Source organism: Gobius niger, assembly GCF_951799975.1.
Source record: "Gobius niger genome assembly, chromosome: 17".
Lineage (NCBI taxonomy): Eukaryota > Metazoa > Chordata > Actinopteri > Gobiiformes > Gobiidae > Gobius > Gobius niger.
Window position 1 is genome coordinate 27,318,945 of NC_136868.1, and position 27,835 is coordinate 27,346,779.

The 27,835-nt window shown below is 41.1% G+C and overlaps 3 protein-coding genes across 4 annotated transcripts in view; 2 read left to right on the forward strand and 1 right to left on the reverse strand.

The window, feature by feature from the left end:
* The first annotated feature begins 1,004 nt into the window (after positions 1 to 1,004).
* Positions 1,005 to 12,975, forward strand: ankmy1 (ankyrin repeat and MYND domain containing 1). The gene is made up of 19 exons (XM_079575466.1): positions 1,005 to 1,229; positions 1,348 to 1,494; positions 3,960 to 4,184; positions 4,259 to 4,485; positions 4,994 to 5,210; positions 5,478 to 5,642; positions 5,734 to 5,846; positions 7,126 to 7,519; positions 7,767 to 7,948; positions 8,127 to 8,298; positions 8,382 to 8,522; positions 9,880 to 9,978; positions 10,260 to 10,367; positions 10,935 to 11,057; positions 11,137 to 11,238; positions 11,407 to 11,548; positions 11,743 to 11,782; positions 12,182 to 12,390; positions 12,643 to 12,975. Exons 1-19 carry the CDS (start codon positions 1,038 to 1,040, stop codon positions 12,849 to 12,851), a joined length of 3,207 nt encoding a protein of 1,068 aa, XP_079431592.1. The 5' UTR covers positions 1,005 to 1,037; the 3' UTR covers positions 12,852 to 12,975.
* Positions 12,976 to 13,447: 472 nt separating this feature from the next.
* On the forward strand, positions 13,448 to 17,803 carry LOC306976573 (DET1- and DDB1-associated protein 1). Its single transcript, XM_079574547.1, has 6 exons — positions 13,448 to 13,689; positions 14,586 to 14,666; positions 14,751 to 14,802; positions 14,877 to 14,938; positions 16,421 to 16,628; positions 16,662 to 17,803. The coding sequence occupies exons 1-5, from the start codon at positions 13,681 to 13,683 to the stop codon at positions 16,523 to 16,525; spliced, it is 309 nt and encodes a 102-aa protein (XP_079430673.1). The 5' UTR covers positions 13,448 to 13,680; the 3' UTR covers positions 16,526 to 16,628; positions 16,662 to 17,803.
* Positions 17,804 to 25,008: 7,205 nt separating this feature from the next.
* Positions 25,009 to 27,835, reverse strand: part of ano8b (anoctamin 8b) — a 56,869-nt gene continuing 54,042 nt past the window's right edge. For both annotated transcript variants that reach the window (XM_079574755.1, XM_079574756.1), the window contains exons 18-19: positions 26,621 to 26,731; positions 25,009 to 25,731 (exon numbers count right to left, since the gene is read on the reverse strand). In XM_079574755.1, coding sequence (XP_079430881.1) covers positions 25,015 to 25,731; positions 26,621 to 26,731 — 828 coding nt within the window. In that variant the 3' untranslated portion in view covers positions 25,009 to 25,014. The remainder of the gene's footprint in view (positions 25,732 to 26,620; positions 26,732 to 27,835) is intronic.

Here is a 27,835-nt window from a genome sequence, read left to right on the forward strand (position 1 = left end):
TTTTTTTTCTTTTTTTTTACAAAGTGTGTGTTCATTTTTCAAACATTCGTGAGCCATTTATTTTTGTATGGATTTATTTTCTTTATTTGCTTGATTATTAAATACCATGTTTTTGTTACTCTATTATGTTGTCCAAATGTATTGTATTACATAATAAAACTTCTAATTATGTGTACACAATTGTGAGTATTATAACGTCTTCAATAGTTCAGTTACCTGGAACGCACCGGAAAACAAACCATAATTCTAACTTTGAGTTTCTGAACACTTTCCATGGAATGACTCAAAAAGACAAAGTTTGTTTTGCTAATTTTCACAGCAAGACAAACAACAAATAGGTTAAATCACCAACATGTGAGAAATATTTTTATTGATACAATCTTGTGCTATTGTCACCCTGCCCGGGCTCGAACCCGCAACCGAAGAGTCTGCACGTTTTCCAAATCACGTTGCCCTCCACGAGCCTTACACGGAGTGTCCCTGGCGCCGGTGCCGGGACACTGTGGAGCGAGGCCGGCCCCTGGTGGACGTGCCTATTGCGTAGATGCTCGAGGTGTAATCCGCTCGGCCACAGTGCACCGAGGGTCAAAACTCCTATTTCTCTTGATCATTCTTGTAATTCAACTTTTGCTCACTTGATGGCGCCAGTAGCTCTGTGTCCATCACAGCCAGAACTAGCCTACACCATACACAGCAGAAAACCTGTTGGGCAGAAAAGTGGAGCTTAAGGTGTAAAGTGTTGGGAGTTTATTCCTCTATTTTTTGGCGCAGTGTAAAACACAGTGTCCCGAGCTGGGGTAGAATTCTGGGGTTATTTGATTGAATTACAAGGAGGTCCAGGAGTTTTGTACGCATGAGCAAAATATGCCAAATTCCGCTTGGAAGACGCCAGGACAACAGTTGCCGTGGCAACCCTGTTGTTTACCATAAAGTCACATCTCTAGCTCTAACCTGACATTTGGCCTAAACTCTCACCAAACTTTTCCTAACTCACCAGAACGTTTCCATGACTGGTTCTGCCACACGTCCCGGGGAGGATGCGCTCTGCCACTGCAGGAATAGTGTCTGTGATCGCGGGTCGAGGTGACGGGCTGACAGCAGCTCCACACGGCGGAGAGCCCGCGACAGCAGTCGGTGTGCAGGAGTGGTCCGACGGCTCCAGATACGAGGGAGAGTTTGTTAACGGCCTCAAGCACGGCAGAGGAAAGTACACCTGGAAAACTGGAGAGGTAATATATTACTGTGACGTCAATGCAGACACATGGGTAACGTGGTAACGCAGTTTATTATGAGAAAGTCTTCATCGGTGAGAGCGTTAAAAATGTGTTGTGCTTGTGTCATGTTCAGTGTTTCGAGGGCTCTTTCTATAAAGACTTCCGCCATGGAGATGGGCTTCACTGCTGGCCATCTGGGCACAAGTTCATCGGCAAGTTCTACCTGAACAGAAAGGAGGGGTACGGGCAGCAGTTTTTCCCCGATGGATCAGACTTTCAGGTAATCAAGAGCCTACGGAGCCCGCCAGGGGACATGATGAGAATTTTTTCGCAAAACCTTGCGATGTAACGCAACCCTGGGGTGAATTTTGTCGCTTGTCCCCAAATAGCTGCCTGCGCCTTTACGCGTCTTCCCCACTCTTCTGCAGCGCCAGGTTCGTCTGGAAACACACCAGCGCTTCCACCCATCCCGTCAAGACCATGGGGGAATTTCATTGATCTTTATTTAGAATTGGGTTTAACATACAAAGAATTGGCCAGCAGACACGGTCGGCTGTGCCCCTGAGCTAAATGGCAAAGAGGGGAACTCAAGGCGTGATGACTCCGACCTGGCGGTTCTGGTTGAATTCAAAATTATTTACAGCCCCTTTCCAAAAAAATAGAATATCATGGAAGAATCGATTTATTTCCATAATTCCTTTCAAAACGTTAAGATTCCATAGATTATAGAGTCAGGGCCCACAACGGTGTATACAGAAGGCAAACCAGGAGACTTCAAACAACAAACTCCTTTTTCAGGGGACCTATAGCTTTATCTGGCATATTGACTCTTACGACAAGTTGAAGAATTCATGAATTCAGTATTTACAGTATTAGGCCTATTCACCCCTGGGTTGGTGGATAGTTGATCGTAAATTCAGACCAGCTTTGCGCAGAGGCTGACTGAACATTGATAAGATAAGATAAGATAAGATAAGATAAGATAAGATAAGATAAGATAAGATAAGATAAGATAAGATAAGATAAGATAAGATAAGATAAGATAGCCTTTATTGATCTCACAATGGAGAAATGTACTTAGTTACATTCAGCTCTTAGAAACAGAAACACCCTCAGGCTGTGCAGGAAGTGTGAGAAAAAAACAATTAAACAGTAAATAGTGACATCTTATATACAATGACTACCAAGGACTTTGTGGGGACAAAAGTATAAGCAGTAAATAATAAAATAAACAGACTATAACAAAAATGTGTTAGTCAGCATTAGCAGTGCAGGTTTTTAATCATAGTGCAAGTGGTTGATAAAGTGACGCAGATAAGTGATGTAAATACAGGGATTATTGTGTGTATTCTGCAAAGGGGTTATTGCACATGTTTACAGTCTTGTCTAACAGCAGTGGGGATGAAGGCCTTGCGGTAGCGCTCCTTCTTGCATTGCGGGTGTCTCAGTCTTCCGCTGAAAGAGCTGCTCAGCAGGTGCAGGTGCTGAATCTGTATTATGTAGGTTATGAGGTCCATGATGGGACGTGGGGCTGCACAACGCAGGAATCTGGGCTAACACCTCCACAATCAGCTAGAAATAGGTAGGGGTCGTGACCCTCTCTCCTGATCTCGGGGCCTAGCTGTGCTAATCTGAAATCTTATAACAATTCTTTTCCAAGATGGCCTCTCATGACTCTGGGACACTCTCCAAGACCTCGTACAGCTTCCATGTAATACGTAATAAGATGTCTTTAAAGCTACATTAATACCATGTCTGTTGGATAGCACTAATCTTGATTCTTTGTATTTTAAACCCAATTTGAAATAAAGGTAAATTAATTTCCCCCCTTCATGCTCCATGGCGTGTGGAGGATGATTGCGTAGCTGTAGAGTCTGTGCGCTGAAGACGCTGTAGGCGGCCTCGTTCTCTACCCAAATATGATTGTGTTATTTTTGCGTTTTATTGCAAAACCTTTGCGTTATTTCGCAATGGACAAAAAAATCCTCGTCATGTCCCCCGGCAGGCTCCGCAAAGACCTAAACTTTGGCCATAGAATGAGATTCTTCTGATTATCATAATTTTCTTTATCTACACAGTGTAAAATGGAGTATTGGGGTGTTTTCTTGAGTATGTCATGGCTCAAAGTTTTTTTGGCTCCTTAAATTGATTCAACTTAACATTAGATTAGATAGGTTATTATTTATTCCGAGTTACAAATAAATGATAATTTCATTCATGCAAATGTGCATGGTTATATGCAACCTTGGTACATGAACAGATGCACGATATATATTCAAACACTGTACATTAGCAAATATTGTGCATATTCTTATGTTTACATTTAGTTTTATGATCATCTTCAAACTCGAAAAAAGGAGTGGGAAGAAGACAGACTTATAGACTCCCACCCTTAAGTGTGTCATAATTACATGGTTGTGGTAACAGCAAATAGTGGAGCAATGGACGACAGCGTGACAACAGCCCCCAGCACAACGATCACAGTCAGTCCCAAATGCAGCAGGCCGACAACGCAGTAACACAACCACACTGCACCTTCCGACCTACAGACCCCTCCAGAATGTGACAGGTCACCAATGTCACCACATACAGTCAGCACCATCATAATACAATTCAAGCATCCAAATGGATTATGAACTCTATATGTCCTTTATTTATTTATTTTCCTTTATTTTGGTTTTGGATTACATCACCTTAGTGCAAAGGTTCCCAACTTTTTTAGTCTCATCATATTTGTGCCGTCAGGGTTTGTATCACAGAGACCAGAGGTTTGGACCCGGAGTGTTGACATATCCTAACGGCCATCAAGATGTGGGGCTGTGGCACAACGAGCGCCTGCTCAGGCTCTGTACCACTCTGCAGGAGGGCTTTACCATCCAGGACTTCCCTCAGTATGCTGCCTATATGGATACTCCTACTGCTACTGAAGAGTGTGTGCCACTGTCGCCTACAAGCCAAAAATATGCCAAGGTAGCGTATATCTGGAAGGTATTAATCATTATTAATCAATACACAATTATCTGACATCTTATTGTTCTCACCAGATGAACCAGATTTTCGATGACAGTCACATTCTTCCCTCTGGGATTGAATACTTCTCGAATGACGGTGACCACCTGCCTCTGCCGCCTGGTCGCAGGAAAGTGCTGGATAAGCTTTTCTTTGGAGAACAGTGGGAGCCAGATGTCAACCTGTACCAAGGCTATGAAAGGGATCCACTGTCCACTCTGCCTTTAGAGGCGCGAATGCAGGCTCATATTCACAATCATAGGTTTGATTTGTCTTATAAATCCTGCTCTGCAAACATCTTCTGAAATGTGATTCTTGTGTTTATGTATCAGTCTTTTCTCAAATGTAAATGCCATTGCACATGCCATTGCGTACTTAATAATCGCCATCGCAATACTTCTCAGAAAACAGTTTGTGGGCAGAATAGGAAGAGTCAGAGCTGAGCCTTTACTGCTCCTACCAGAGCTTTGTTATCTGCAGCTGAATGACCTTCATACCAGACCCCAATGCAGTAGGACAGGTTATGACATATTCAAAAGCTGCAACCTCTTCTCGCTGTTATTCCTTCTTGTTATTTACACAGAAAAGGAGAGAGTGTTTATAAGTGATATTTAAGTTTTCCAAAATGACCAAACTGGCTCAATCTCACATGTGAAGGGATCATTTTGTTCATTATGATCCATAACTGATGCTAGTTCTTTGTCACTGATCCAAGAGTTACCTGTGTACCATCATTTGACCATCTTTCCAATGATAATGTATTCTAACAGGCTTCAGGCTAAGAACCTGAGCTGGGATGTTGACGCTGTGTTGGCTCTTAAGCGGACAGGCTTTGGACCCAAAGGACCTCTGGAGCTCAGGTCAGAGCTGCTGATCCAACTGGCGTCTCAAGGAGACCACAGGGCTGTGAGACACATTGTCCTCACGGGACAGGTTCATCCAGATGTGGCAGACGCACTTAAATACACTGCGCTGATGGCTGCTGCGGTAATCTGCTGTCTTAAATCATTTTCCTTCATTTACTTGTTTTCATGTGACCTCATTATGTTCTAAAACAGTTGATATGTTATTAATGAGGTGAAGGACAGACCTATTCACATAACCCACAAACTTGCAAAGAGTTTGGCGTCTTCTTTGTCAAGAGAGTTGAACTTGAATTTGCGTTTTCACTTTATTATTGAAAAGTTTTTATCTTAAGTAATGATATCACATTTTATATTATCACTCCAACACTTTTACTCCATGCTCTTTCAGGTGAATTGCCATGACGATGTGCTTAACGTTTTATTGGACACAGGAGTAGACATTGACAAACTGAACAGTGAAAACATGTCTGCTCTGGCTGTTTGTCAAGTCCTCTACTACCCTTTTCACTCGCTCTACATCACTGACCCACAAGATATTGAAAAATCAGAAGAAGTAAGTCTTTGATTTCATTTTCAGCATACAGAAGTAATGAACATATTAAACAGTACATGTGTTATAACAGGCCTTGTGTATTAATATTCAGATGGTGAAGTCTGAGGAACCATGTGAGTCTACTTCACCGGATGGCACACAGGATGGAGACAGACCTGTCTCCATGGAAACAGTTCAGACACACAGTCACGTCTTCTCAGAAGAGTAAGAGCAGTCTATGACCATTGACAACCTGTACACGTCATGACATACTGTTGGGCAATTTGATGGTATAAAAGTGAAGTCCTCCAATCTTTTAGAATGTCCATAAAATGAGCTGGTGCTTGTAGGCTTATTGACACAGGTTTGGTCTTCCTACTACAGGCAGGAGGAATGTGCCCCTTGCAGTCTGACCTCTTTGGTGTAGTATGCCAGATATGAGTAAACAAGAATGCCCCCTCATCTCTGTTTAGAGTGTTCAGCACTGTGCATCTCTATTGCCTTGTCCTCACCAAAACCTTTGCCACACCCTGATGAGGATTGTTTACTGAGCCACTCCTCATATTAGGCTCAACTGTCCCGCCCACTTCAAAGCATATGCAGGACATTTAAACATGTCTTGCATTAACACTTAAGACTGCTAGCTGATAAACTAATACAAGAATCCCATGCATTTCAAAACAATGTTGTGATGGAAGTTTTTTATGCGCTAAAATTCTGGATATATTTCAGTTTGCACAACACAACTACTTATACAATCGGATCATTTAGTCAATAACAACTGTGATCTTTATTCAATTGTACATTTTGCAATCATTTCTCATTGTCTTAAAACGACACCAGATCATTATCACCCAATAAATAGGATGAAATATGAGCTTTTTTTGCAGATATTTTTATAGTTGTAAAGTCCCTTAAAAAAGTGACCAAACAAATGTGTGTTTGCTGTGAGCAACACCTCTCCTCAGACCTGACTGTAACTTTTCTGGGAGTGGAGCATCTCCAACTTGTCGCCATGGAGATGTTGACTAAAGGCAGCCAAATATGTAGATAGGTTATGTCCTCATCCATTCTTTGATTAACCAAAGCATAAATAGCATTATCTGTGTCAAGCTGGTCATTAGGAGCATTTGTTTTTTTATGTTACACAGTGTCCTTACTGCTGTGTTTTTTCCAGCATAAGCTTTTTGCTTTTTCATTGATTTCAGATATTCTTGCTAGGTCCTACATAGCTGAACTGTTCAGGGATATTTGAAAGGGACTTTTTCTTCCAAACCCCAAAGCAGTTTGGAGGTGGGTGGAACCTTCGAGCTGCATTGATCATCTTCTGTCACACTCTGAGAGTGACAGGCAGATTTCACCTATCGCAGTGATAGAGGCCTCAGGAAAGCTCAGCTTGTTACCTGAGAATAAGCTCTTAATAATAAAAAAAATTGAGATATAATTTTTTTATCACCCACCCCCAATGGTGTAACACGTTTTCTGTCGGGTTGGTTAATTTCAGGGCTGAAGAGGAGCTGGTCGAAGATGTCCCACACCATAGTAAAGTGTGCGATGAAACTGAGCTTGTGACCGAACACTGCACAGAGCCAGCACAACCTCTGTCCCATGTGGAGAATGAGTGCAATCCACAGGACACGACCGAGGAGACACAAGAGCAACAAATCCAAGAACAATGCCAAGAACATGACATTGAGATGGAAGAAACAGAAGAGGTCAACACTGAGGAAGTGCAGAGCAGTGGCGAGGAGGCTGAGGACAACATAGCGTGTGATGTGAATGAAAGCGAACAAGAGCAAGGCCAAAGTCAGGATGATGTTGGCGTGGACCGGTCCATTGAAGTGAGGGATGGGAAAGTTGTGGTTGGAAGTGTGCAATGGAAAGAGTATCCAGCTAAGGTACAGTGGCCGATGCTTATCATTAATAGAAGCGACTGTGTTTGCATTGTGTCTCCATTTTTATTTTTTGTTGTGCCGGGTCATGTGAGGCCTTTCTGTGTGGAGTTTGTATGTTCTACAAATTACAAATAGAATATGTATATAATTAAATATAAAGATACAATTGTGAAAGTGACTCCAAAGACAATCATTAAATGATTTGACTGAACACTGCACTATTTTAATTGTACTTTCTTTTTTGTTTCAGGGGAAAGTTCCTGTCTCAAATAAAACCCCCGCATTTGACTCGACGGGCTCAGTCAACAGTTTCCAAATCCACGTGACAGAGGAGGCGATGCATCGCTCAGCCGAAGCCTTGAGCCGCACAGGGATCACGCCGAGCCTGGACACACAGGAGACAGTGCGCAAGATGGCTGCCATGAAGATTGAGTGCGTAATTCACAGGATTATTCATGATTTTATTCATGAGTAAAAATGTTGTAATAAAATAGTCTGAGCACCTAAATTCTAATACCAGTCATTGGTAGTATCCTGATTTATGCTGCCAATTTATTATAAAGCAACATACATGTGTGCACTTTTTGTCCTAATCATTTTCTCGAATCAGGCACCGTGACCGCTTGAACACAGTGAAGTTGTTACTGGACCGTGGTGCTGACCCAAACGCGTGCAAGATCCCAATGCCCGTCCTGTTCCTGGCTGTCATGGCCTCTGACGCCGAGGCTGTTAGGAGACTCCTTATGTGTGGGGCTCGCACTGATATCCCACTTTCACCAGAGGTACAGTATTTACGCCGAGACAGATGTACTCTCGTAGTTAGATTCAACTGAACTGTTCTGTCTCTGCACCATCTATGTTCTAGAGAAAAGGCCTGTATCCACTGCATATAGCTGCTTCTCTGCCAGGCCGTGTGGGTCCAAAAATCACTGAGCTCCTGCTTCATGCCATCACAGACCCAGACGCAAGAGCATGTGACCGGGACGAGGTATACAAGCTTGACCAGGTAGGCGGCAGGAACACAATCATATCTTAAACACAAAGTCAAGAGTCGCATTTATCAATTCAAAAACAATGGGGGAAACTGTTGAAAAAACAGTGGGTCTAATTAATAAAACAGTTTTAAGGTCTTCTTACACTATGTATTCTTAGCTAAAAGTGTTCTTCTGGAAGAACAAATCCTAAGAGCAGTCATGAGGACTCAACATTTCTGCAGTTGTAATAGTAGTTCTAGTAAGTCGTTTTTTCGGTCATTTCAATCCTTTAGACATTAAACAAACATTTCCATTATTCGTGTACAACACAACCAAAAGGGTTTAGGAAGTGACAATTTATTATGCTTAACCCAGTTTACATACTTCCACGAGAAAACAAACACAAACATTTATAATAAACAACATCATGTGTCAAACAGAAGAGAAATAAGCAAGTATTTAAAGCTAGTTGGTCATTTTATGCTCACTACTGCCACCTCAGGTCTTACCCGTAACTGCAGGTTCTATATTAAGCTCGTGCATGACTGCACTTCGGAACAACTTTTTGAGTGCAGGATTTTAGAGGCAGTTGTGGGGAACAGGTCTGAGTTCATTCTACACATTAGGACATGGCTGGAACATGTTGGGGAAGGAAAATACTTAATTTTAAGTAACATTTTTAAACTCTGTATGGTCCCTTTAAAGTTTATTTTAACATAAATTTCAATATTCCAGTATTTATACATATATATTGGAATATTGAATGTTTATATACATGTATTTAAACATTTTAATTTATTTTGAACTAATCAAGTCATCCTTTAAATTAATTTCATTCGTTATGGATCTATTTCAGTCTTACTTTAGTAAGTTTCTTACTTTAGTCATCCTAAGCTTAAATTAAAAATATATATATATATTTTAGAATATTATTAGTTAAAGGGACTATAGAGAGTTTAAAAATGTAAAAATTCTGTATTTTTCTCCCTCTACATGTTCCAACAATGTCCTAATGCTTAGAATGAGCCCAGACCTGTTCACCACAACTGCCTCTAAAATCCTGCACTGTCACTAAAAAGCTGATACTTCAGGTCCGAAGCTACGTCATGCACGAGCTTAATATATAGAAGGTGCACTTACACGTATGACCTGAGGTGGCAGTAGTGAGAATAAAATGGCGAACTTGCATCTAGCCCCACCAAAAATTCAAATTCCTTTCCCATCAGTTAATGTTTATAATTATTATCATATAATAGGACAAACAAAACAAAATAACATGAACATTTTGATATTTCATATGTTCTAAATTGGTGCAGACCTAATTTGTGCTATGTGAGATGTATTGTGTACAGACTTAACGCTTACTCTGCGTGTTTTCTATTTTCAAAGGAAACCAAGCACCCTGTAAGTGCCGCAGTGGACACGAGCGATCGAGCGGGAGGCAAAACCGCTCTGCATGTGGCTTGTGAACGAGACTACGACTACCAGGTCCCAAAAAATAATCACTTAAATCAAATCACATTCTTGACCAAACATGTTAAAATTCTTCTTAGATTTTTGAATTTCATGGATACTTGTACAACTTGCACCATGTACGAATGACACAAATGGCAAATTGCAGCAAACCATAATGACTTGATCAGAGTTATTTTGCAATTATCACTCCTAAAGGTTTACACACATGAATCTGAAAAGAGGTGCAATCCACATATCATATTTCAAAAGAAAACATATCAAAGAGGTTAAAAAAAAGTGCTTTTTGTTTGAAGAATGCCAGTAAAATCGTGGCCCTCCTCTTATCCCGTGGAGCTCGGACGGACCTGCTGTGGAGCGGACATTCGCCACTCTCCCTGGCTATCGCAAGTGGAAATGAAATGGTACCACGCAAAAAAATACATTTAGATTTCATGTGGCTTTGTTGGAGAGCAGTTCATTGGACGCACCACACTTTTTACTCACATTCAACACATGATTTGTGTTTCCAAGAAGCTCATGATGATAAACTCATTCTAATACAGAGGTCAGAATTTCCTAAATGCTGTGTAGCTAGATAAAACATAGCCACTATTTTCTCAATAAACCAATGGCTTTAGATACGCTATTGAAATGACAGTTATGCCAGATATTGTTTACAATCCTTGCATGGAAAGAAATTTAACCATATTGTCCATGAATAATTGGAGATTTTCAATCCAACGTTTGTACTCATTAATTTTTACTAGTGTGGCTTCGTCAGCAAGTAACTTTTTTTTTAGCAGCAGGCTGAATATAAAGGTAGAGGTTTGGCTTGTCATTGGTTTCATCCACATTTGTTTCAACTTTCCACACAACAAAACCTTTCCCCACACAACGCATCTCCACGGTCACCTCCCCTCAAGTGATGTCACCGAAAACGATGACCATCCCATCACTTTAAAACTCTCATCTAATGTTTCACCTTTCAGGCCGTGGAGGAGCTGCTCAAAGGTGGTGCTGACCCTAACGTCCCTTTAGGAGATGGAGTGGGCAGTGCTCTCTGTGCCCTCGCCAATAACAACTACCGTTCATATGGCAACAGACAGAAACTGGTACATGGACATGAAATCCCGGCCCAAGATCACGGTAAAGCTATAATAGTGGTTTGAACTACACGTGTTTGTGTTGTAGTTGGATATGCTGGTGAAAGGGGGAGCTGATATTTTGAAGCCTGTTCTTGTGGATAATGTTGAGGGAACTGCAGTGGACTACGCCCACTACTGCTGGAATCAGGTACTGCGATCACGACATTCAACTGACTGAAATCACTATCGCGTGTTGTATCTCTGCTCTGTCTATTTTGTGGCCATTTGTGTCACTCCTTTTGATTTGATACGACAGGTTGTATGCTTTTCTAATTGTGACTTTGTGTGATTGGATAATGCTGGTGTTTTCATGCAGGACATACGCATCAGCACAGCCCCGTACCATGCCCTTAGCATTCAGGAGAGAGAAACTTACAAAGAGCGGCAGCAGCTGTTAAAAACCATGGCAAAAATACTGAGACAGACAGCTCTGCAGCAAGAGAAGGAGAGACAACCGGGTCAGACTGTTATTGTTATAGGATCATATTATTCTGAGCTTCACTTCTGGTGGCCTTTTGCATGTATTTGCAGAGATGGGGAGAGTGTAAAAGGCAACATATATAGATATAAAATAATGGCTAATATTCAAGTGCTAGGAAACTTACTGGGTTATGAAGAAAGTTCTTTTCATGTTGTACTTTCCCTGTTATAGATGGATACAAAACAGATGGACACGCAACTGACGGTGGAAGGTATGAGTGCACAAATGAGCTATTCATAACATTTCATAGTTAACACACTGTATCTAGAATTTCTAACACATTTGTAAACCACTGGTACATGTACTTCTTTCATCATTTATAAAACACGATAAAGGGATGGTGTCGTAGTTTTGGAACATTTTGTGGGATAGGTTCCTTATTTGGTTTAGACACATTCGTGGTGTGGATATAATGGTTAATCCCTGGTTTTGTGCTCATTATGTATTAATAAAATACTTTGCAAATGTTTTATTAATTATGAATGAGGCATTTGCCAAATCTTAACAAATGCTGGACAGTGTAGTTATTGTACACATTTTGGAGTTAGGAGGAAGGAATGCATATCTCACAAGACGCATAATCATAACAGCTTCATTTGTACTTTTTCAGCCCACCATTGTATAAGTTCTGCTTTTACTGCGGCCGCTCTGCATCTGTTAAACTGAAGAGATGTAGCCGCTGTCAGTCGGTTTTCTACTGTTCCAACAAATGCAAATTAAAATCCTGGAACGAGGGGCACAAAGGCGAGTGCATCCGGATATTGGCAAAGAGTCCACAGCCCCAGACTCCCAGACCCTCCAGCCAACACAGAGCAAAAGGTACAGAGGGAGTTTACACTGAGGGATTTGTCTACCTGACATTGTTTCGTGTTATTTGTCGTGCCGTGTTGATTTATTTCTGATACTGATGGATAGTCCCTGACAGCATCTAAATACTTCACCATAGAACACTGTTTAAAAGTAATACTCAGTATGAAAGAACACAGTTTAGGGCCCAAGATGAAAAATATTCTTCATATCAAGTACAATACCAATACCAATTTTGGTTGTACTTTTCCCCCCTGCACACAGAGGCTGCTGAGGCTGCTCAGAAGATTGATTTCAATGGTAAAGGAGGAGCCAAAGGGGCACTGAAATCCAAAACTGTCCCGAGGGCCTTGGGTGTCATGTATAAACCTAAGATCACCAAACTGATGAATATGGACTTGAAACCAAGATCCCTGAAAGCGACAGAAACCGTTGTGGAGGACAAGCCCAAAGAAAACTACAGCTACATTTGAGAGACAGAAAGTGCCGTCAGCTAACACGCTCTATAGCTCACTGGACAAATAAGGAGCTCTACTGATGTTATTTGTGTGTGTATTTAGAGCATAACAATCCCTTATTATAACTTACATAGTATGTATGAACCGTTTTACTTTAATTGTAGTGTACATTGTAGTAGTAGTAGTAGTAGTAATAATAATAATAATAATAATAATAATAATAATAATAATAATAATAATAATAATAATAATAATAATAATAATAATAATAATAATAATAATAATAACACAATGGACAAACCAAAATACCATGGTTGTGTGCTAAATCTAATCTAAAACTTTATTATTATTAGCATTTGATACACAAATGAATAGGTGTGAAATGAAATGTAGTATTTGCTTAGTTATGACGAGTATTTAGCCAGTAGTTACTATTGTTTGCTACTTGTTTTGTAACAATATAATAAATGAATGATGTAAAAGGTGCATTGGTGTTGTTGGAGGTGCTGGGCTTTAGAGGGGCTGGTTTAAGTATCATCAACATCTGTGGCTCTATGTGTTTTGTCTCCAAGCTGAACACTGCTCTGCTGATCTGGCAACCCCGTGAGCTGTAGTCCTGTGTGGGTTAGCATTGCTAACGTTTGGCATGACTGCCGGAGACCTTTGGTGAAGGTGGAGCGTGTTTCGTGTAGCTTTTGGACAAAGGATGGACACAGGAGAGTCCGTGTGACATGCTGCATTTGTTTTTCAATAAGAAGACCGTGTTTTCCTGAGCCACAGCCAACTTCCCCGGCTCAGCCTGACCACAGCGACACAGTCGGCGTTGGACATTTGTGACGCTGTCATGGAGAAGGTATACCTCTCAGATCACACTCAAAAACCGTCCAGGTCTGCATTTTCTCTGGCCTAAATGTAGCATACCTGCGCTAAGGCGATAGGAAAAGCTTGAACTAAGGTAAAGGCTAACATTAGCTTTAGCTAGCCACACCTGCCAGTGCTCTGGCAATCAGGTTTCAAGGCCAGCCGGCATCTTCCTGCCTCCAGCTGCTCTTGAAGAAGACTACCTCCTTTTATCACATGCTGGAAAGCCTTTATATGTGAAGGTTTTCCCCAGGAGAGACCTGTGGGTAGTCCTCTCAGCTGAAGGAGGAAACGCCCGGCTCCTGAACACATAGCAAATGCTCTAAAGTCCAGGCAGTGACAGATGGACACAACAACAATGATCCTGTGCTGCACTGCTCTCAGCTTTAATGTCCAATCACATAGAGAAACTTCACTATTCTGTTTGATTGTGCTACAAATGGAGGAGACTGTCTGACACCATTATATAGTGCCTATGTAATATTGAGGTCAGCATTCTTGGCAATGGTTAATAACGCTGTCATTTTTAAGTGTATTTAGTGTCTACATAAAACAAAACAGGCTCAGGCTTTTACTTTTGGGCTATAAAGTGGTGTATTTTTTGTCAAATTAAAATGATGGATTATGTGAACGTCAACAATCTTTTCTTTCAAAAATTGTCACTCACCCATCTAAAATGACTAATAGAGTTTGGGAAAATGAAAATCTACTGTGACCGTTGCCAGGTTTGCAGCTGTTACAAACATTTTCCATAGACTAACATTAGCTAAAAACTCCGTTTGCTGCTGAGTCACTAATGGTAAATAAATCTAACTCACTGTGGTGTCCAAGTGTTTTGATGTTGTGATGGCAGCCGACTAAGTCATTGTCTGTCTTCTCTTCCGCCAGGCCGACTTCTTAAAAGGACTTCCAGTTTACAACAAGAGTAACTTCAGTAGGTTTCATGCGGACTCCGTTTGTAAAGCATCTGTAAGTACGGCTTTGCAAATTTCACTTTCTTGTTGTTCCTCAAAATAAAAAGGAGTCTGTTCAAACTGGTGTCATGTTTTACAGAATCGTAGGCCTTCAGTGTATCTTCCAACACGTGAATACCCCTCTGAACAGAGTAAGTTCACACCTCCAGTTAGGACATACACTTGCAACTTGAAATTGAGATGTTAATGTTATATTGTGTTGTAGTTATTGTGACGGAGAAAACCAATATCCTTCTGCGTTATCTTCACCAACAGTGGGACAAAAAGGTGAGCACTGCAGGTTTTGCCACAAAATACCGACTGTAATTGACCTTTTACAAAAGTCCCACCCCTTTAAGAAATGTTAGCCAGCTCCGGCAAGAAGTGAACATGTCAGATATTCTAGTGGCCAAAACCCCACGGGAATATCTGACAGCAACGACAGCTCATGAAACTCTTAGTAAATGACAAGATTGTTGATTGGTGGTGTTTTTTTTAGCTTGTTTATCGGTTTTGAGTGGCGATATATAGGCCGTGGTCCATTATTTTCTTTGGGAGGATTTCCGGAAAATGTCTGGAAGCAACGTTTGCTTTGAGGTGGGAGGCAGGGCAGGGTTTTGTGAAAGGTCAATTATTCAATAAATAAATAATAATAATAAATACATGCTCTGTCTCAATTGAATACAACATGCATAATATGCATTATTCTTAAAGATATTCTATAACGTTGCAAAATGAGGAAAGGGAAGGAATTTTCAAAGTAAACGATCAAGCTCCCTCCCTCCTGATTGGGCCTGACAGGCCGGTTCACAGGAAAGCTGATTAGTGGCTGAGATCAGCAAATGGAAGAACTTCAGAAAACACATACTTGTAGTTTTTATTGGGGTACTCTCACCAGACTCCAAAAATACTTTTTCCTGGATTATGTCAGTATCAAGTACAAGAAAATTGAGAAAGTTATAATTCACTCAGTATAGATCTGTGTTATGCCGTCAGGACCATAATCGTACCATGACAAGCCGCGACCCAAATAAGTTTTGACATTAATTCTTTGCATAATGTAGAACATTGTATTTTCCCCACAAATGTTTGCATTCAATTATCCCATAAAACTGAAATTATGAATCAAACAACAGAGACGGGTCTTTCTATGCTTCTTAAGTAGATAAATATTGAAAGGGAAAGTGGTTTTATGTACCACTTTTGGTCCCTGATCCACCAGCAATGTTGGGAAGTAACTAAATACATGTATTTAGAATACTCATTTTGAGTAACTGTACTGTATTATCCCAGTAATCAATCATTCAATTTTAACCCCATATTGCACAACATTATGAAGAACTTGTTTTTCCTCCTAAAATGAAATAAAGATTGAAAAGGCCTTATGCTACAGTTCAAACAAACGCTGCACATGTGTCACATGATGCTGCGTCTGCTGCTCCATTTGCCAACAGTTTTTAGTTCCTAATTAATGTTGAGTGAGTTCATAACAGGTGTATAAATATAATAACAATCGATGTGAAAGTATTCAGAATACAGTACTCTGATTAGACAAAGTAACGGAATATGTTACAAAAAAAGTATTCAGTAACTAAATACAATTTCAAAGTATTCTCCCCAACACTGTCCACCAGTTGAGAAATTCCCATGTGGAAGAATAGATGACGTTGACTTCATGTTTCATTTGCGTAACTACAATGTAGCTTCTGCCAATGTATTTTTTTCTTAGCTACTCTTTTATATCACTAACTAATCATTTGTTTTCAACAGAATGCAGCAAAGAAAAGGGAGCAGGAGCAAGGGGAGGGCGACAGTCCGGCGCCCCCTCGGAAAATCGCCCGGACAGACAGCCAAGAGATGAATGAGGACTCATAAGCGTGTGTGTGTGAGTGTGTGAGTGTGTGAGTGTGTGAGTGTGTGAGTGTGTGAGTGTGTGAGTGTGTGTATGTGTGTGTGTGTGTGTGTGAGTGTGTGAGGTGTGTGAGTGAGTGAGTGTGTGAGTGACTGTGAGAGTGGTTTAGGGTGTGGCCTTTGTAAACACGGAACAGAAAGTGTAATCTCACCTGGATTAAGTGTTGTGTAAAAAGAAAAAGTGAAAATCGTGTTCTTTTAAGTAGTTGTACCTGTGATGCAGTGGGCGTGCGGGCCAGATCATCTACTCCAGTTTGTCTTAAAAGAAACAACAAGGGTGGAGCATTATGCTGCTGTTTCTGTTTATATTGTGCCATTCCTGGTGCGAGTGACGTTCTGTGTTTGTGCTGAGCTGTGGATGTGACGGTGATCTAAGTGGATGTGTGATTGGTGGACACTGTCAGAGTTAGACGATATCTATAAGTGATGGTCTAGGTTTTTAAAGTGAGGCACATGTGGTTCTTAAAGACGTTGTTACGGACTGTTCGAAGTGTCAAAACAAACAACTCATGTATAACTCATTGATGCGCTTTTGGCTTTTGCCATGCAGTGACATAATCTGCATACCCTCTATTCATTCATAGAAAGACAGTCTGGTACTGCTCCCTCTTACCTGGAGCAATATCAATGGAAAACTGAAGAAAATGAACAGGTCACATGACAATTTCCCTGATTGGCTCACTCAACGAGCAATACACAGGGCAGAAGTGAATGTAATACAGGCATTGTGAGGATCCCTCCCATTTGCTGCCAGCCGTACACACAATGGTTCTGTACTTGTCAAACATAACACTGTAGGAAACTGATCAGCTAAGTGGCACTTGCAAGAATATAGTGTCATCGTTTTATTGCAGCTGCTTCTGAGAAAAGCTATAATTTTCTTTTTGACTGACCTTGTTTTAATTGTTCAGAGCACTTTTTACCTCCATTGCTGAAAACTGCCACTTTACTTTTTTCTATACAGTGGGTTCAGAAAGTTTTCATACCCCTCTATTTATTATTATATTCTTATGTCGAAGTGTGTATAGAAAAAAATAGAGGCCCTCCTGTGATTGGAATTAACCACAGACACTTTTATGAATGATCAAAAACGGTGATTGTGAGGAGGGTTTGCAGTTGTGATATAGGGTCTGATTGTGTTTGGTTTTCAAAAACGTTTAGTTTTCTATTTAAATGTTATACTGTTGGGTAATTTGTGTGGCATATTTGCAAATAGAAAGAAACACTTCCTGATAAAATAAAGTATAAAAGGTCTGAACTTTTTGAAGCCACTGTATCCAACATTAGAAGCCTGAACCATCACTTTTCAGTTTAATCTTACACTTCTTGTTTAAAGCGGCTCCGTCTTGTTTTATGTAAAGATGACTTTTGTTACTGTTCTAATTTTAATATGGTTTATGTTGTATGGCGATGCGCTTCCTGCCAGCCACAGTGCCCACCCCCCTCGGTTTCACTGCCCTCTTTCTGAAGCCCGTACGCAGCAGGGGCCTCGCGACGTTTTACACACGCTTTTCAATCAACCGAGACGAGAATGCACTGTGAAGAAGAGCACAACGTAGAAGCAACTCTTTCTAAACCCCATAGATGGGATTGTACGTGGTCTGTATGCATATGTGCTGAGAAGAACTACTCATGTGAAGCAGAGGTCTTCAACGTAGGAGGTGGGACCCTCAGGGGGACCCGTCATTAATCCCTAGGTTTATTTGGTACAATTGCTGATTTATTTAGTTTGGCTCTGAAGCTGTTGCATTTCCACAAAAGGATCACTTATTTATTTCTCAATGAGTTCAAGTAGTTTTCTGCTCAAGGACAGCTTCACACAGTCCAATGACAAGAAGAAAGGCCCGAGGACATTTAACTAGAGAAAACAGGATAAAGTGAAGGCCATACATGTTTTGAAATGCAACATCCAACAGAAGTAGAAACACAGTTGGGGCTTTGAGGGCCTTGACCTTAAAAAATGTTGAAGATCCCTGTTGAAAGTCATGTTTCGACATCCCTAGAATACAGATTAGGCCCTATTGAAAAAAAAAAAGAAAAAAAGAAGTTCGACCATCGTAATAGATTGTGAACATGATTTAGTTGTGGCTGTTGTGCTTAAAAATATGGCTTTGTTGTGTTGCTGAAATATGTACAAATTGTACCACATTGTGCTCAACATGGTGTTTCCTAGGTTTAGGAATAGGTTGCATTCACGTGACATAAATTCTGAACCCAATAGCCACATGACAATATTAGCTGCCCCGCCCTTTTTCTGACATTATTGCATCAAATTCCATAACGTGAACCCAACCTGTTGCTATAAATCTGTATTCGCGAGTGTCTCCTTGAGTTGTGCTCTACAATCAGTCTCCATGTTTACAATGGTGAAATTCAACAAATGGGAGTCAGGATCGGGGTGCTACTTTCCAGCGAAAGGCACAGCAAAGTTTGTGAAGAACATATAAGAGATGTTCGCCGATGTTTTGAGGCTTTTACGCAGGGCTGATTTCAATTTAACTTTTTTTTTTTGCCAAATTATTTCATCGAATGTTATCTACTCAATTTCTGTCGATGCACTGCTCCATATTAGCATAAGAAGACATAAAATATAACAATGGTTTTGTTGTTGGACATTCAAATGCACTTTCCATAGGTAGCGATTTTCATATGCATAAATGTTCCTTTGAAAGCCCCTCTGTTGTTTACTATGGGTGAATGCTACAGTACTGCTTACAAATTTGTGTTGAGATTCTCCTGCTAATGTCTGTCATCTGTGAAGTTTGACTCTGTTATGACTTCTGTCAGGCTGTTGGATTTAGCCCAAGCCTTGCCCTGGTTCAGTTCATGCGTGAGGCCGGAAAGGTCCCATTTAGCTTTGCTCAAATAAAACGGAATACAAATTGGACTTGTGTTTTGTGCATTTTGAGTCTTATCTGCCATCGAGGGTTAGGTTTAGAGTCATTTTCTTCAATTATGCATCCAGATCTCAAAGCGTATTGACAGAAGAGCTTACAGGTGAAACTGTTATTCAACTTAAACTGTAAAACTAATATATGATAGACTCGTTACATGTGAAGTGAGAAATGTAGCCTTAATTTGCTACAATTTTGATTCATATAATCATATTATAATCATAAAAATTATAAAAGAGGCTAGACATATGTCACTTTGCATGGAATGAGACAATATCATATATTAGTTTCACATTTGAGGTTGAATTACAGAAATAAATGAACTTTTGAACAATATTTTCCAAGTTTCACCTGTACAGTCAATATGCCAGTGAAACCTCATTTGAAAGCCAATACCTTCTACTTTCTTAAGATATGGGCAAGATCTGTGTGCGTGAAACACAGCTTACTGTACATTTGTCATGATCATAACCCTAACCCCGAGCCCTCTGATCACGAGATCACACTAAAATACCCACTGAAATTCAACTCCAATGACCCAATCAAAACAGTAGAGCTGTGGTGCGGTCCACTGGTGCAGGAGCCACTCAATAAGATCTTTACTAAATATGTAAGATCATTCTGTCAATCTGCTATAATCCACTCAACTTGGTTATAGCATTTGTGTGCGAGCAAGATTTGAAATCTCAACCTTCAAATTACATCCTAATATCTTCTAACCGAGGGCTCTTAGCCACTGAGCTACCAGTGCCATTTTCCCACGCCCCCCTTGAGGCATTAATACTCCCGAGTACTCCGGAGGAGGATCCTGCTCAAATGTTAATATAATACTCACAAAGTCAAACCTTTTACTGAAAAACATATTTAAACTAACTTAAAAAAACAACAACACTGAAAATAGTTGAAACACTGGTCGAGAGCATCCAGCATCTATCACACTGAAAAGGGTTTTTAACTCGTCACCTGTACTGGGTTGTTTGAGCCTCAAAAGGCTTCGTCAGCAGCTATTGATCTGGCAGCAGGCTGTATTTACGTCGTTCTTGTAGGGGCAAGGTGGACTCTGGCCATCATCCTTGCCAAATTTTACTTTGTACTCAAAACACACACACACAAATGTTTGAAATGTTTTTATTAACTATCAGTCTTACAAAAATATGACAAAATAAATTAAAAAGAAATAAATAGTCCCATTTCCCTTTCCAGTTTTAAAGTACATTATTATACAGTGGTACATACATTGGAAGAGCAAATGGATGTTGAGCTTCGTGAGGCTTTCAGAACATGTCCCTAAAGAGTCAGTGTTGATTTAGCTCTGTTCACTTCACAACCAAAAGACGACAGCTGTACAGTTACAAGTCGTTGTATCAACAATTTTACATCATTTTATTCGGTCTAAATAGCCCCATTATGTACGTATGAGACGGCCAAACTCCCGTGCTTTCGCCTGGACACACGATTGCGGGGGTTGTTTTGCCCTTTTTGTAACAAACAGAAATACCAAGGGGTGGAATTACGCTTTACCATGGCCTCGACGCGTTCACAAGCAAAGTGACAGCGATAGATAGAAGACAAAACCAACTACGGAAGGAGAATGTTTCAGTATTTCAGAGTAGGAGCACATGATGTGGTTCACAGTTTACAGTGCGGCACCTGTGCTTTTCTTTCTAGAGCCGCCACTGAAAACCACCATTATTTTCCATTTGTTTGTATCAATGCGCAGAAATCCAACAATACTGTAATCACAGTCTACTGAACACCTGTCCATCACAGCTCCTTATTGCAACAGCACGTCATTTTACACATGATAGTATAAAAAGGTCATTTTGTAGCATGTGATACACAACATTAAAGGGACTATACCTAATTTTGAACCTTTTTCAAATGGGTAGCCTGTTATTTTTTACCGTCACGGTTGTCCTTCAGAATCATTATGTGACTATTTGGGTTGACCATACACAACATCAACAAATCATAATATGGTGCAAACTTCACGCATCAGACTGATGTTTTCAACACCTGACTACTTTTACAACATACTTTAATGAGGCAAAAATAGTTTTACCCCACAAAAAGAAAAGAAAAGTCAGGTATAGCTCCTTTAAGTGTTTCTACTGTGTGAGAGCGATGGAAAGGGTTGTTTCTGGTCTGAATACGGAAGTTACTATGGAATTTGAGTCATTTACATTCTTTCCAAACATTAACTTTGTATATCATTGTAGCATAATGGATTCATATCAATTGAAAATACATTTATATGATAGAGACTGGACATTTTGAACAAGAAGTAAACTATTCAATGTCTTGAATGTCCCTCTGCCCTTGTCACTTTCAAACAAAAGTGGCATCTGCAAGTAAAGACTATTGTGAATGACACTGAAACATTCATTTCGGATAAAATACACAATGCATAGAATCGGAGTGTTCGGTAAATGCGGGTCAGGTGGTTTTGGTGCTCTATCTATAAATGTGCACTATTATTGCCAAAATCACTGCTATTGGCGACGCGCGATGAAAATGCATAGTTAATGTCCCTCTTCCTTCACAAAACTACAGTGATGGCCTCTAAAAGTCGAAAAAACAAACAAAAAAAATCCTTGTTTTTGCACAACCCGTGGCCCCAGTTTGCCTCCCTCTGCTGGACACCTGCGCCACATGACGTACTGCTTCATAACAACGACCTATTATTGAACATAAAGCATATATAAACACTGTAGAAGTGAAGTAAAAAATAGAACTTTGGTTAAAAAAAGTAAAATTAGTAGCGCTGCCAGAAGTATAAAATAAGGCTCAACGTAAATAACAGCAAATATGTTTCAAAAGTGTCAAAACTGACCGTACTTATTGTAGCAAAGGAAACCAAGGCATGTCTCTCAGGTGTGTGTGGGGGTGTGGGGGTGGTTTTTGTTGATTCTAAAGCTACGTTCACACGGAATCAGAAAAGTGGCTCCGATTTTAGACACAAATTTGGAGTCATTAAATGTAATCACTTCAGGAAATGATCAATTGAAAAAGGGCAAAATTCAGAAGCACATTATTGCTCATTGCGCATGAATCACAATCGAATCATTTATTGCTATAGAACAATGTCTAAATTTTAGTGTGTTTGGTTAATGCTGTAATCTGGGACACTTTTCTTCTTCAGTGTGAACGCAGCAAATGCAACGTGATTTTAATACTTATTGTCTAATACTCATGACCGAGCGCATTAAGGGCTGTCCTCAGGTGTTGTGCAAAGAAAAGAAGCCTAACAATCAATTCATAAGTCGTGGTGTTTGGGGGGGGGGGGGCGGTTGTGGTGCCCGAGGCGAACACTGGCGGGGGCTAGACTGCCAGAGCGTGGAGTGAATGACAGACAGTTTGTAAAGTGGAATCCAGATCAGGGTCGCCAGGTATCAGAAGCCCGAACCCACCTGAAAGCCTCTCGAAAACCACAACTTCACCATGATCTGGACCGGCCCCCTCCTCTTTCTCACGGGAATAACTTCAAATCACAACAACGCAGCCCAAGAAATGACTTCCTGTTTCGACTCAGCACACCAAAATAAAAGCACAATCTTATTCATTAGTTCAGCAGTTGATTAGTTCAACTTTCTTTCTGCCTGACTATCTCTACAAATCTGTGTATGTAATTATATTCTTGTAATATGGCAAGTACCTGCTGAACTAATCAATGAGACGAGCTGTGTGCTTTTATTTTGGCATGCTGGATTGAAACAGGAAGTCACTTCTAGGTGGCGTTGGCACTTTTTTACTGCAACTGACTGTGCATAGCTTCAAATCATAACATCTCTGGCGATGTATAAAAAACAGAAGCTTGAGGGCTACCAGAAATTGGTATGAGGGCTGCACTATGGGCACGCCTTCTTTAGACGCTCGTTTTTAAGGATTGCATTATAAATGACATCATTATTTTACATGGAGAAAAGCACAAACACTACAAAAGCAACTTAATTCTTTCAGTGGATCTGATACAAATGTCAGACACTTTAATTATACACTGTATTTTTGGACATTGCATTTTTTTTCTGAAACATTTTGCTGCTCTAATAAACACTTTGCCAAATCCAAATTTGAATGGGGGTTATTTTCTCTGCACAACACCTGTGTCCCGTTATGACCAACCCATATTTCATTCTGTAACCTCGTCTGCCACAGAGCAGAGCCTGCACCTCACCTCACCAAAGCTTTGAAAATAAAGCTGGTCATTTTCTGTACAAACCTTTCAATATTGCTTTCTGATCTTCGATATAAAAGTGAAGAGTCCAATTGTCCCTCAGATTTAAAAAGAAGACATCTACTGTGCGAGTGTACGACGTGTTGTCCCTCCGGAGCCGTTACAAGCAAAGTCAGCCTCTGTTTTCGAAGAACCTCCTCCGCAATAGGTCCAAATGGGAGGTGCAGTAAAAGTTACAATTTGTGACTATAGGTAATGAAGAAACACAGCTTCTGAAGGCTTGAGAAAAAAGCCCAAACGCAGCCCATGCATTTCTTCGCGTATTGCAGATGTGGAAGATTCAAACATGTTTTTGCAGTCTCTTTTATGCCGTTTCGGTGAGGGCTTTTTCTTCAATGGAGCAGTCTCACAGCAAAAAAAAAAAAAACAGAAGCAAAGAAAGATATGTCGTCTCCTTCATTTCATCTTCAAGTAGTGCTACGATGGATAAGTCCGCCCCTGTGCAAACCCACAGCCTGGCCACATGTACACACATAGTTTGTGTGGTTATTTATCTGTACAGTAGCTGCATTTTGTTAGAAAACCACTTTAAATGACTCAAGAAGAGATGTTTATAATGAGCAATGTGTCTCCATGTGATGCATGAGTATAAGTAATAAAGTATACCTCACTTTAACATTGTCTATTATTTCAACTTCATCATTTGTAACATGTCATACTTTTGATGAACTGAATGAAGCTCTTTCTAATCTGCTCCTGTCATTGTTGATTTTTGTTAAAAAATTCAACATACATTGTTAGCTTGTGTTTTATTGTTGAAACATGTGAAAGCCTGTTTGATCGTATTGGTACTTCATTTCATTACTTGAGTAAAAGTGCAGATACTTCTGGCCAAATACTACTGCAATACAGGGAAAAGTCTCCCGATCAAATTTTCACTTAAGTTCAAGTATTTGTTGTCGAAAACACTTATCCAAAGAACAAATCTGCAGCTTCGAAAACAAAGATCACGCCCGACTTCACCACCTGTACGGCAACACGATGGGGACAAATCTTCTTCTTTGCCACGTGTCTGTGGATTTGACAGTACGTCTTCACAGCGCCCCCTTCTGTTCTGGAGTGTGCATCATAAGGCTTAAATAACACCAAATATGCTGCTAATTTCAACTTTTTACTTTGGTGTCTTTACAGAAATGCAGTGGAGTAGAAGGTGTTATATTTATCATTGAAATGTAAAGGAGTAAAAGTGGCAAGTTTTCAAGTAAAATATAGATCTTCAAAAACTCAGTCCTGAAGTGACTTTGTTACTGACCACTTCTGCATAATGTATAAAATATGTGCGCACATGTGGCCACAGGGCATTAGCTTCAATACGACCACTGTCCCTACGCTCTGGAGCCGGTTGTGTCCAAGTCTGTTGCGTGTGCGTTCTCGTTGGCTCCTGGAGAGGGGATCTCCTCTGGTATCCCGTTCAGGTCGGCCCGGGATGGCTGCCTGTCTCCTAACTGCCCGTTCACACACGTCCCTCCTTCCGACTTCCCAAAGTTAAAGAGTTTCCCCGGGTTGAAGGCCTTGCTGGGTGATTGTGATCGCTCCTGGGAGCTGCTACCTGCTGATGAAGATGATGAAGAGGAGGAGGTGGAGGTGTTAGCGTTCGTAGACGCCGCTGCTGCGCTCTCTTTCTTATTTTCAGGCGATTTGAGAAACTTGAAGCTCAGAAATCCGGGCAGTTTGGGTTCGCTGCCTGTGGGCGACTGCGGGGACCGGGCGCCCCTGCTCTGTAACGGTATAATCTGTTTAAGTTTCATCACGTTATTGTTAGCCAGGAGGGAACTGGGTCTCTTGGGTTTGTCCGATGAGCCGCTGCTGCTGCTCCCGCCCGTCCCCCCTCCTCCTCCCCCTCCCGCTGAGCTGGGACGGGACTTGCTGCCGCCGTGGCTCTTGTCGTGGTGGTGCTCTGCGCCGGAGGAGTCGCCTTTGCCCTCGTCCCGTTCGCGGTCCCTGTTTCGGGCCATGTGTTCGGCCTGCCTCTGCCGCTCCTCTTCCTCCCTCTTCCTCCGCTGCAGCTGCTGGTAGTGCTGCTGGGCCTGGCGCTCGTGCTTCTACAAAGGAGGACACAAGGAACTCAGAAGTAAAGAAATGGTAAAAGCCTGTTTTCCTGCAATTACCCAGCATTCCTCAGCCCTACCACTTGGTCTGAAGAGGACCGTGCTTATACAACATGTAGCTAAAGAGTATGCTACAACATATTTTGTGGCTGACAATTTCAATTAATAATCAGACAAATAAAGGAAAATTAGGGGCAAAGAAAACACTTGAATCTTGCATTGATTTATTGAATCTGCCTGTGAGATGGAGGCGGCCCAATGGAGCAGTGGGTGGAGATGTGTCTGTGCTGGAGCATTAAACAGAGAAGTCTAAATAATAAATAATTAGAGGGTCATATTTTGATTTACCCATCCCTATACTGTACAGACCAAGCCAAGATATGTACAAAGCATTTCCGGTCACTGCCCTTCCTACTGGCTGATAAATACTGTATGTTCAACCAGATCAGTTGCGTTGTCTCTTCCGTTGCCTCGTGTCAGCTGTTTATACTCGTATCCCAGCCCGCCATTATGACTGTTATCGGTGTACACCCCCCGCAGCCTCTGCCTCGCACATGCACATCTTCTGTAATCAGCACAAACCAGTAAACCATCCCAGGACTGCAGTGCGACTTGCTTCACAAAGCCCTGAGTAAGTGTCCCGCGTTGGTAAAACATCTCCACGCTCCACTACAACCGCATCCATTTCCAATCCTAAAGCCGGCTGACGACGACATGCGCGGATTTTCTGCCAACTTAGCACGCCTCGATCAATTTATCTCACAGATGAAAGGTGCAATGGCGTAATACATCATGTCTGGATACATTTATCAAAACAGTTCATTAAATACATGCTGATTCGGACAATGGTGATGAAATACATTGACTTTGTCTGCGGCGTTACCTTGAAGGCCTCCCTGCGTTGATAGTCCAGTTTGGCCATCTCCTCTTTGACCCAGGCCGGGATGTCTGGAATAGCTACATGAATGATGTACTTCAGGAGCATAGCAAAGTGCTAGGGGGAAAAACACACAAATAATTTACAATGTTTCCTCACGGTGCCATGTTGTGCGCATTCATAAAAAAAGAACCAAAAATACCACGACACAAACCGGATAAGCCCACCGCTGTATCAGATCAAATTCATCAAGGACGCATCCAGACCTTTCCCAGACCCTTTATCTCTGCGGTGGCACAAGGGTCGGCCTTTGCTTGGCGCTCAGAGTGTGATCATCATGTCGCCATCATTTGCAAAAGGCCTTTTTCTATTGTTTGTTGCTGATGTTTTATCATGTGTCATGCAGAAGATGCTCCAGGCCAATAAAAAAATCCTGACCAGTCCAGTCTGCCACTCCTTACAGTCTTTGTTTCCAGGTTATTAGGTCCACTGGGCGGGACCTTGACCTTGACAAGTAACTACAGCGGAGCGTGGTTAACTAGCTGTCCAAAAATGTCCTTTCCATGATGTTAAAGTCTGAGATGTTGAAAAAGATAATGATTGCCATAAATCCCACCATTTTGAAGCTCTATGTTTCCTGTGACCTTAACACATGCAGTTTGTTTTTACACAACCGCTCGAAGATGAAATTCCTTTCTGGGCACAAAATGATTTTCTGCTGCAGTACCACAAAGCTGCCACTAAGCAAACAGGCCACAGGCCAGAGGGGGCAGTACGCTGTCCAGTTCTTTTAATACATTCATGGTGCCACCCCTGCCCTCAAGTACAGTTCACTACTTCTAATCCTCAGCTGTTTCTTCTCTCCAACATAATAACCCTTGACTGCATAAATCAGACCCAGCAACAACTACATGTGGGCCATGAAATCCTCTTTTGATAACCCGGACTTCTTTATCAGGCCAAGACAGAGCTGCAGGCTGTTTACCTATTTTTAAATATAGATACCACCGCCTTGGTTTAGAAGCATGAAAATGTCTGCTTCTACCTTCATTTGTTAGAGGTTCTTCGGTTTAGTAACTTTTTTGTGTCAAACGTAAAACATGGTACGTTACATTATATATGGGCACAAACATGGAATTAGACAAGAGAACCAGCACTCTCCCTTAGGAATACGAGCGATCGCTGTTATTGTGTACTTCTGCAATTTTTGCCCGATGTTTT